The sequence below is a fragment of the Struthio camelus genome, chromosome 2 (assembly GCF_040807025.1).
Source record: "Struthio camelus isolate bStrCam1 chromosome 2, bStrCam1.hap1, whole genome shotgun sequence".
NCBI lineage: Eukaryota > Metazoa > Chordata > Aves > Struthioniformes > Struthionidae > Struthio > Struthio camelus.
In genome coordinates, this window is record NC_090943.1 from 21,711,336 (window position 1) to 21,722,822 (window position 11,487).

At 40.9% G+C, this 11,487-nt stretch overlaps 1 protein-coding gene across 2 annotated transcripts in view; it reads left to right on the forward strand.

Annotated features, from left to right (window-relative positions):
* DNAJC1 (DnaJ heat shock protein family (Hsp40) member C1) overlaps positions 1-5,578 on the forward strand; it is a 110,639-nt gene extending 105,061 nt beyond the window's left edge. For both annotated transcript variants that reach the window (XM_068934603.1, XM_009673655.2), the window contains exons 10-12: positions 3,263-3,311; positions 3,801-4,285; positions 5,358-5,578. In XM_068934603.1, coding sequence (XP_068790704.1) covers positions 3,263-3,311; positions 3,801-4,285; positions 5,358-5,426 — 603 coding nt within the window. In that variant the 3' untranslated portion in view covers positions 5,427-5,578. The remainder of the gene's footprint in view (positions 1-3,262; positions 3,312-3,800; positions 4,286-5,357) is intronic.
* The last annotated feature ends 5,909 nt before the right edge of the window (positions 5,579-11,487 follow it).

Consider the following 11,487-nt stretch of genomic DNA (forward strand, 5'->3'; position numbering starts at 1 on the left):
AAATCGTAGGTCTAGATAAGTGGTACATGAGACTCTTGAGTGAAATAAGCTAGAGTAAACGCAAGCTCTACCTAGCACCTAAAAAAGGATTTGCAAAATCATCCGTACAAAGAAGAAAGCTGGAAAAAAGTGTGAGGGAAAAGAGGAGAATAATAGATAAATCATCATGTAACCTGTGAAAGAGAGTAAAACTGTTGGTTAGAAGCTCGATGAGTTGTCAGACTCATGTTAACAGGGGTGCTTAACTAAGCTTGTTCAATGTTTGAAGGTGTAGATTTTCAAAATCTGAACCATACACACAGGTATTACTTCCAGCTTACCAGATGCATGCTCAAATTGAAAGTCCGCTGAAAATAGAGATATCCTAATGCCTTCGTAAGATAAAATGCCAGAAATATTTAATGTAATAAATGGAGTAACTTACTGCAGATGCTAAGGCTGTTAACTTTAGCAAATCATGATCGCTGACGTTAACCAAAAGAAGATAATCAAAGGTCATACAGACTGTTAACTGCTGAACTTTTTACGCGTAGGGGAAAATGTGTAGTACTGTTAGGATCTAGGAGTAAAGCTAAACCCTTCGCTGTGGGGAGGCTGTTTTAGATTCTAATACAGCAAAATTCCTATTATGGGATAGCTAAGCTAGACTAATTGGGGAACACCTGTCTTGTAAAGGAAACTTGAATCTAAAGTAATGACTGGTACCACTTGCATTGCAAAGTTTGTTGCATGTGTAGTCTCAGTCTGGAAAACAAAATGGTAACTGCAAACCTCATAAAATATCAGAGGTTCAGCCTACAGAAAATGGAGCAGTGTCATCGAGATAACAATTCAGTGCAAAAGTCTGTCTTCGCTTGAAACTTTTTCTGCTGCATTCAGTTCAGGGCAATCTCTTCTCTCTTTTCCTCTTTTATTGGCTATATATTTGCTATACATCCTGTGAAGGAATTACTTCAAAAACTGCAAAATGGTTTAGAAACAGCCATCTGGCATACATGAGCATAGGTGATACCCTGACACATTCACAGCAAATCCACTGCATCACTACAGCAAGTTCTAAAGGATTTGCTTCTTGCTTGTGCGACAAGTTGTCCTCACTCTTTTCAGAATAATCTATTATAATCTGTGTTTGTCTCAACATTAATTTCTATTCAAGAGATGCATAGCCAGGCGCTGTGGTGGAGTCTGTTCTGTTCAGCAGCCCAGGATGGGTTCTCCTCCACGCAGTCTTTTAAAGCACTGGCGCTGTAGAGACACTGCAGTGCTAATAATGCAAATGGAACACAAGTGTTTTCGTCTGGAGGAATTTAGACTTTAAACTCTTCAAGGAAGACAATTTCTGCTTTAGTAGATTACATGTTTCAAGGGGGGATCCATCGTATTGTTTCAAAAACAAGATCATGCACATTACAGAGCTAATAGTTCCAGTTAAAAATATCTGTAGATCTTAGTATTATGAGACTTCAAACAATTAAAACTTTGTCATACTGCAATAGTAGAAACTGGAATTATCCATGCAAGATGTCTATCTCTGGCTAAAAGAGGGGGTTTTAATTTTGAGGGGTTTTTTTTTGTTGTTGTTGTTTGTTCATTGGGTTCTCATTTAAATTTAATAATATCAGAAAATGAGGTTTAATTTGGGGGAGATAAATTATTTTGCCTTGTTAAGTGTCACTGTCCTTTTTTTAAGGAGTTCCAGCACTTTTCTAAGCAAGGTCCTCTAATGTCATGGGCAGAAACTTGGGAGGGGGGTACCAAACGGAGACTAGAAACAGAAGATACTAAAGGGCTTTAACTGTTGAAGCGCTGTTATAAATCCTGTCATGGAACAAGAGTCTTGAATCTTTATATAGTCTTCTACCTGAAAACAGCTGTACAACACACTGGCAGGTTCTCTCTCTCCCGTGCTGCTCTGTGTAGAGATTAATAGTCTGTAATGGTTAATAATGGTCAGCTAAAATGACAGTGGTCAGTGCTGTGGCTCTAAAGGTCTAAATGATTCGTATTGGGGGTAGATATGATCCCACGTGGTAAAAGTTCTGACTTTGTAAGTGATGTATTTTGTATTTTCTCTCTGGGCAGCAGGCTGCCAAGCCTCTAATGCTAAAAGAATATGAACATTTAAAGTCCTCGGCTCAAATAGCAGGAAAGTCAGGCTGCCCATCCCAGGTCGTCTCGGTTCTGAGTGCAGGTTGCCTGTTTACCTGTCAAATTTTATGTGATTTGGATGCCTCAGACTACTTAATTTCAGTTTCTATCTTTTGCACAAAGACCTCATATTCTAAAAAACTAAAATCTGGCATTCGTAAAACATTTTCAATACTTAGTACTTAAATATTCTAATTTCTACATTTTAAAATGCTTTTAGCTGTAGCTGGTGCTTGAATTTTGGACTCTAGATCACTTGATGTAAGACAATCTTCTTTAAGTGATTAAAAGAACTTTGTGTTCTTTATCATCTATATGATGTATCAGTGAGGTCTGGAAATTTGGAATGAGGAACCTCGTAGTTCAGGGTGGGGAGAAAGCCCGCTTATTTTTTTACTTCAGTAATGATGAAAATATTAAGCCTGGTGCTACCTTTCTCCCAATACACAGATTTAGGTATAAATATAGAGGTTGAGGCATGCAGCTCTCCATCCTTTGGATCCTCATGTACAGAAAACTTTTTTCGCTGAACTATCAGGATTTAGGAGGTCTCTTTGGTGATCTTTGGCAGTCAAAGTGTTACATTTTATGCATTTCAGGACTGAATGCACACTAGCGTACTTCATCAGACGGACCTGTGTGGTTATTTTGTTCCTTTGTTCAGTATTGAGAAACCGGTGCGAAGACAGAACTCACTGGTTTCCGTTTGCCCCCTCTCCTTGTGACATTTTTCTGGTTAGCGATTCAGGGTTTAACAATGAAAGAATAAAATTTAAATATCAACGGTGGTAGTTAGTGTTATGGTGGTAGTAGTAGAAATGTATAGCATGGCTTACGCTATTCTGATCGGCTAAGAATATTTTCTTACAAAGTCTGAAAAGTTGCCTGTTGCCAGTTTGGGGTTCCCGTGAGAACAAACGCAGCAGAATGTGAGCTGCGCAGTATTTCTTGTATGTTGCAGTGTTGGTGTTGTGGGCTAAGTCGCTCACAACATCTTCAAAAGCCCCAATAATGTAATTTTAAAAATAGTCCTTTTTTTCTTTTTTTTCTCTTGCTCTCTCTCTTTCTCTCTCTCTCTCTCTCTCTTTTTTTTTTTTTTTTTTTTTTTGCACAGGTTACCATGAAAGCCAAACAACTGAAGGATTCGGTTACATATACACCAGGTGTGTGCTACTAGATCCTCACTGATGCTTATAACAAGCACACTGTTTGGGTTATAGCTGTGCAAGTGCAATACATTTTATAACTGTCAGGGTGGCGCTTTGCAGAGAGCCTGGTTTGACTTTGCCTTGCTCTGCGCAGCAGAAGAGCTGGGGATGTTCTGCGGGAACGCTTCGCTCTAGCTACGTGCAGCCAGGATTATTCTTCAGTTTGTTATGTTTGTTTATGCTGTTTTGTTATGTTTGTTTATATCAGTGTGGTAATTTACTAGTCGCTTCACGTATACCAGATAAGCTCATAATTGGCAAAGTTGATGGCTTCATAACTAGTATCTTGATTTCTAGATAAACACTTTCCTTAAGCTCTTAATCCATATGAGCTTTGCCTTCTCTCTGTACTAGTCTGAGTATCTTTTATTTGCAGGCAGTTGCCTTTGTGGGGGTTTGGTTTTGTTTCTTTTTTTTTAGTAAGTACAATAATATTCCTAACAGGTATCATTCGGCTCTCTGAACTTAAAAGCCTGGCCCAGAATTCCAGGAATGTCCAAGTCAACCTGAATTTGCCAGACCACATAATCACGCAGCGAGAAAGAGAGGAGGAGGAAGAGGAGGAGGAGGAGGAGGGAAACGACGATCGTATCCCCGAGCAGATGGGGGTCCAAACCGATCACAAGGAGACCGGTGAAACTAGACATCGCAAGCGGAAAATTATCAAAGCACCTGAAATGATTTTAACAGCAATGAAAGAGGTACCGGAAGAGAAGGGCAGAGGAAGACGCCAGAAGGACTTTGATAACACAGAACAAGAGGAAGACAGTGATGATGATGAGAGCAGAAGAAAAGAGAAAGGCCGTGCCTCAGAAGAATTCTGGACTCAAAATCAACAGAAGCTGCTTGAAATGGCCCTGCAGCAGTATCCGAAGGGGACATCAGATCGCTGGGATAAAATAGCAAAATGCGTTCCTGGAAAAAGTAAGGTACAGTCACTGTTTTGTCTGAATTCTAGTGTAAACCAAGGGGAAAGATATTTCCTACCAATTAATGATTACCTTAAAGACTGAGGGTCCATGCAGGACGGTGAGGTCTTTAACCTAGCCTGTAACTGTCAGCCAAAGCATAACCTAAAGAGTGTTTTTGTCATATTCACTGTTTCTTTTAATATTTTCATTTAATTCACTTTGTTTGGTATATTACAGAAAAAGTTGAAGTACCTGGTATTTCACTTAAAATACCTGCCTCTCCTCTACCTTTCAGATCTTCAGTTGCAGGGACAAATTAGACTGTAAACAAATATTGATTCACAGTTAGTAATCAGATGTTGGTGACCTGCTTTACTTTTGTTTTTACAATACCTTTCTCAGCCCCTCTTGATGCACAAACAGAATAAGTAATCCAGCTGCAAGTGTTAAATGCTCCATCATCTTATCTAATGTTCCAAGTATTGTCTTTTCAAAAGGACATTCGTTTGCAGTGATAGAGTTGGTCGGTGTTAGATTCCGTAATAGCTGTGACAGCTTAGTTTGCTTGCTTCAGTCGTTGTAGCTGCTAATTTTATTTGTGTCAAAAATGCAGCGTGAGAGAGCAGGAAACGTGGGCAGGGATCCAAGTAGTTCTCTGGCTCGAAACTCTTCAACGCTATTTGGTGTCGGTAGGCGCCATGCGAGAACGGCGCTAAAGGCTGGTGTTTGACAGGGTAAGAGTGCAGTGTGGCTTGTCCCGGAATAACTACTCTGAATTAGGTATTACAATACGATTACTGAATAATTGTTTTTCCAGTCATTATCGAGAGGTACTGGGCGACTGTTTTCCTGGTTTTGTATGTTCTTTAGAGAAAGAAAGTACCCATTAAGGAACTTAAAATTGACAGTTCATTTTTCTAGTCCGCTTCCCACTAGATGTGGATTTTCCTTCTGAAATTCAGTGTATGAATAACTTAAAGCAAACAAACAAAAAACGCCTAGCTATTCTTCTATAATGAGGTAGCATATATCGAGTTAAAGCAATATTGATGTATCAGATTTTAATTAACACTTCTGTTTTTCCTTTTAGGAGGAGTGTATAGCAAGATACAAGTTGCTTGTTGAACTGGTACAAAAGAAAAAAATGGCTAAAACCTGAATGTTCTGAACAGAAGAAGTTTAGCTTGTCTTTGTCAGCATGAGATTTTAAATCTCATATACAGGAAAGTGCATTTTTGTACCTCACTATTTCTATACGTCATGTGCCTTAGTAAAAGAAAATATCAATAAATCTTATGCCATTGTACTTAACTGCTTTGTGTGTTAAAGAATGAAGGTGTGTATTTCTGTGTTGGAGAGTTGCTTTTACAGACACGTGATAACAACGTCTTAGGAACTAGTGAACCTTTCAAGAAACCCACACTCATTATTGCATACTGGAACTGATAGGTCTACAGCTAATGACCATAAAAATACTATTGTATTGTACAACAGAATTGTATTGTACAACAGAATTGTAACTGTTGTTTTGAAAGAGAGAATTGAGCTGACAATATTAAGCGGGCATGAGGTTAATGGAACTCAAATTTTTTTTCCTCCTTTCTTTCAGCAGTAAATACAAAACAACATGCTTATATGCATATATCTGCTGTTACATAAAAGGTCTATCCATTTTAATAATATTTTGAAATAAGCAGTATTTCTAATCTTAATTTTCATGTTCACTTATAGGCACCTGCAATGCAATTTCTTTCACCTTCCTTGCATACTAATACACAGTGATATTAGGCAGTGGTGCTGTTTGGTAAAGTTGCAATGGGTAAGAATATATAAGGCCTTTATTTAAGAAGTATTTGAATATACGCACTTATTTCATGACTGGGTTTTAGGTAAAGAATTGGACTTAAAAACTAACATTGTTATGCTCAGATTTCCCAATTTTGTTTTTTTTTTTAAACACTAGATTCAAAATGGTTTGATTTTTATATTTGAATAATAGGTAGTATTAGTTACTGTTCATCACTTGCTGTTGTATTTTTCATCATTTTGGAGAAGTTATACAAAGCTAAAATATTGGAGTAAGAGGTGCTTGATGGGCTATAAATGTCAATAAATCAGAGCAGTGATACAGTCTTTTGCTAAAATACTAAGGACTAACTTTTTTTTTGAGTGATTTAACATTCAAATTCTGATTTAGTATCCTAGTAAGCTTTTGAGGCAAGCAGAAAACCTCCACTAACTCTGCCACAGTGGTAATTTTCTCTGATAACTGTCTGCCACATGTGTTGCTTTTGACAGATCAGCATTTCACTAAGTTTCATCCCGTTTCCGTAGAACTTTAAGGGAGGAGTGTTTAGGTCAGATGCGTGTGTTCCATACTTACTCACTACCAAATGGAACATTTTGATTTTTTTTGTCTTTAATTTCATTTTTACAGACTCAGATTAATTTATAACATTTATTAAACACTAATGTGTTTAAATTTTGTTTCATGGGAAATGTCAAATGTTAACTGCACTGGAAACTAAACACATGTGGAAGCTGTGCTATGATCTGTGTGTGCTGTTGGGTCAAGTGGTGAACTTCTGCGCTACTAACGCACCTTCTCTGAGCTGGGGTCGAGTGAAGTATTTTCAAAAGATAAAAGGAAACCTTAACTTTCAAAAGGCAGTGGTCATCTGGGGCACTTGAAGGTAAATGACTGTCACTGTGTAAAGCAAGGTAATTGAAATGGCTTCAGAGAAAAGCTACTAAAATGGTTAGGTGAATTGGGGAAAATTAACTTAGTAGAGCACTGATAGCATTGAGGTTGAAGCCTTAAACTATGGCAGTGCTGTCCCAAGAGCAAATGGAGATAGATTGTTCCCCCAAAAAATAGACTGGTAATTAGGATAGTTCTGCTCTGAGAGTAAGGTTCTGACACAGCAGTGTACAGAAACATGGAGAAGTGCGAACCAGAGGATGGTGGATTGTCAAAGGGAGCTGGGACAGGCTACAAAGGTGGCTGTAATTACTTGTAAATGCAGGAGCTGGGCTTGGTGACTGTTCATTCTTGGTTATGTTTGTGTAGAGTTTCTCAGAATCCAGGTCTGATTCTCATCCTGGTTGTGCTTAGCTGCTCTGGTATTTTGCACTCAATGTTATTGTAAAAATATTTAGTTATGACTTATTTTTCAAACGAAAATCAAAATTTGAAATAGTGTAGCCCTTAGGGTATTTCAGGTAATCATCTTTTTCAAAATATACCTTCATCCTCCAAAAGGGAGTGATGAAAATCTGTATCTAAATGTCTGTGTCACTTGTTGAGACCCTCTTTAGTGGTCTAAAGATGTGAATTCCTTAGATGAAATGGGATGTATTCAATAAGGAAAAGGGCAAACAGGAATAATAAGCTATACTAGTAACTAGTAGCCCTTCAAGAAAATATTTCTATTCAGTTTGTAATCCTCTATAATGCATAAATTGGTGATATCTTGCAAGGGACAGCATAACCTGTGAGACACAAAATAATCTTTCCTTTTTACTCTGGATTTACAAGCCTTCACCTGGAATAGTGTCCTCAGTTTGAGGTATTACAGTGCAGGGAAGATCTAGACCATGCAGAGAAAGCAAAGAAAATGATGCAGAGCCTACAAGGCCTGAGTTACGAGGCAAGACAGAGGAACGGTTGGTGTATATGCTATGCTCCAGAAGGTGAGACAAAGCTTGAAGTATGGAAGGTCATCACTAAGCATCTGGAGGACAAGAAGGTGATCAGGAGTAGTCAGCATGGATTCACCACAGGGACATCATGCTTGACCAACCTGATAGCCTTCTATGATGGATTGACTGCCTGAGTAGGTGAGGGGAGAGCCGTGGCTGTTGTCTCCCTGGACTTCAGCAAGCCTTTTGACACCGCCTCCCATCACATCCTCACAGGTAAGCTCAGGAAGCGTGGGCTGGATGAGTGGACAGTGAGGTGGATTGAGAACTGGCTGGATGGCCGAGCTCAGAGGACTGTGGTGAATGGCGCAGAGTCAAGTTGGAGGCCTGTGGCTAGTGGTGTCCCCCAGGGGTCAGTCCTGGGTCCAGTCTTGTTCATCGTATTCCTCGATGACCTAGAGGAAGGGACAGAGCGCACCCTCAGCAAGTTTGCTGATGATACTAAACTGGGGGGAGGGGCTGACACACCAGAAGGCTGTGCTGCCCTTCAGAGGGACCTGGACAGGCTGGAGAGCTGGGCGGAGAGGAACCTCCTGAAGTTCAACAAAGGCAAGGGCCGGGTCCTGCCCCTAGGGAGGAATAACCCCATGCACCAGTACAGGCTGGGGGTTGACCTGCTGGAAAGTAGCTCTGCAGAGAAAGAACCTGGGAGTGCTGGTGGACAACAAGTTAAACATGAGGCAGCAATGTGCCCTTGTGGCCAAGAAGGCCAAGGGTCTCCTGGGGTGCATTAGGCAGGTGGAGGGAGGTGATCCTGCCCCTCTCCTCAGCCCTGGGGAGGCCTCCCCTGGAGTCCTGTGTCCAGTTCTGGGCTCCCCAGTCCAAGAGAGACATGGCACTACTGGAGAGAGTCCAGCGGAGGGCTACCAAGATGATTAGAGGGCTGGAGCACCTCTCCTGTGAAGAAAGACTGCAAGAGCTGGGCCTGTTCAGCCTGGAGAAGAGAAGATTGAGAGGCGATCTCATCAACGTGTACAAGTATCTGAAGGGGGAGTGTCAAGAGGATGAGGCCAATCTCTTCTCCGTGGTGCCCAGCAACAGGACAAGAGGCAACGGGCAGAAACTGAACCACAGGAAGTTCCATCTGAACCTGAGAAAAAACTTCTTCACTGTGAGGGTGACAGAGCATTGGAACAGGTTGCCCAGAGAGGTAGTGGAGTCTCCTTCGCTGGAGATGTTGAAAACCCGCCTGGATGTCATCCTGAGAAATATGCTCTAGAGGACCCTGCTTGGGCGGGGAGGTTGGATTAGATGAGCTCCAGAGGTCCCTTCCAACCTCAACGATTCTGTGATTCTGTGAAGAGGGGAGCTTTGCACTTTAGTGATCGCTGTATCTCTCTCTCTCTCTGAAGCAATTAATACATAACTGTTTCATGCCATGGTCATGATGAACAATCTTAGGCTTAGTCTGGAGCAAGAAAGTGTTAAGTCAAGTCAGATACTAGAAAAAAAAATTGGTGGTAATTGTAGTGAGAACTTTGAAGCCTTTGTCACTGGAGAGCTTTAAAAGCATGTTAAAAGTCATCTGCTTAAGTCTCATGTGCCTGTGCCTGTACAGGGTGGTGCTGATAATACATGAAATAACTTTCTAAAGGGTGTTGTGTTTTAGAACAAGATTTTTGCAATATGATCTTGTTATTGAGAGGAAACTGTTAGTTATAACTAAGTGCGCTTAAGGAGAAACCAAGAGTGGCTTTATTTTTTTTAATTTTTTTAATTTTTTTTATTTTTTAGTGTAGCTTATGAAAAATAGGCCATACAAATCAGGTATGGCAAAAGAACTTGCCGCAGTAGTTAATAGTTGCTATTAACACAGTTTGAACGGCTACATGAAGCTGATGATCGATTGATAAAAGCCAAGAGCTTGCTTTGTGATGCATAGAGGCTGTCACGCCAGCATTCAGTCCATGAGTGGGCTCCCCTATGCTGTAAGGTGGGCAGCAGTAAAGCTGGAGTTTGGTAAAATGTAGTGAAAAGTTCAAGTAAGTGACTGTTAACTTGGACCACTGCTCCTTTGCTCTTCACTGCTCTCATGCTGCTGAAGCCTTAGTGGTGCCTGACACAGTTTTGAAGGTAGCCCAGTACCAGTCTGCTAGGGAGCCTGGTACCAGACTGCCAGGGAGCTGCATGGAGGCTGATGTTGCTTTGGCAGCAGAGGAATTTGGGGCAGGGGGAGCTGCAGCATCCACGTCTACTGAACTGGCGCCAGAGCAGCCACAGACCAGCATCTTTGACGTCAGGCTCTGCAAAATCATTGGAACGAGGTTGCTTTCTACTGCATCTGGCCCTCATGTGAACTTGGCTTTGCTGTTGTTTGGTGGTCTATCACAACTATGAGTACTCTAAGACCTCCATCGTGATCCTGGGCTTCTGGCACCATTCGCTAACCAGTTGTTAAGGTTTTAAGAATGGCAATCCTCAGCAATTTCACTGTTATTTCCAGCTTTGCTCCTTTCATGCTTTTCTTCCTACCACAAGAGATACTGGAACTTTGGCCATCCCTCTCAGATAAGAAAAATGCGTAAGAACATGCAAGGCTTACCGCTTTTACTGACTGCTGTGTTACTGCTTTAAGAGGAGCAATATGACACAGTGGTATCCACTGTCTACCTGGCAAAGCTTACAGGTTCTGTTTAGACCCTTGAATAAAGCAGCTGTCTCCCTTGCACAACGCATGGGGAAGTGGCACTCAGGATCCCTATAGAGAAGTCTCACAGGTGAGTTGGTAGACAATCACATTGGCCCTCATTTCCTGCCCCTCATCAACAGGGGAAGCAGTGTGAAGTTTAAATCAAGGGGCCCACCCTCTATGTAATATACTCTGCTTTGCTGGTCACAGTCAATGCTAGGAAGGCAAACATTAAGCAAGCAGCAAGCAGCCCCTGTCTACTAAAACCCCCCCTCTCTACTACATCACTTACTTTCAAGTGATGGTAAGAGAAGGGTTAAGTTTTGGCCGTGTTGTTTCCTCCTTGCTCCCTAGGAAATGAAAATAGAGGAGCTTAGCTCTTTGCTTACCCGCACCTCCATGGCCAATGAACACAATTTGTGGGGAAAAAAATTGAGCTCATTCTATAGAAAGTACAATAAAAAAAATTACAGCACCATCCCAAGGCCAGATCACTTTAACCAAGGCACAGCTTAGGGACAGAACATGTCCCATCTCCACAGAGCGCACATCGAGTTATGTCAAAATGAATTTGGGCTATGAGAGTAACAGCTCACCCATCGTCCTGCAAGTTCAGAGAAAATTGTCTTTCAAGTTTGAAAACAAAAAATTCTTACCTCAGACTACGAAATAGGACAGCTATTAGATACTTCCACTCCAGTAAACAAAAATGTCTTTGTGTAAGTAGTGCAGCTGCATCAGTGTCTCTTGCAAGCAAAAATTAGAAACATTTTAAAAAGATGTTGAAATAAATTTTAGTGGTAATGTGCAATTATGAAAATTGTCATGAAACGTACGAAAACTCAATATTTCTATTAATAACAGTCATGTTCACACAACAGAATACAAC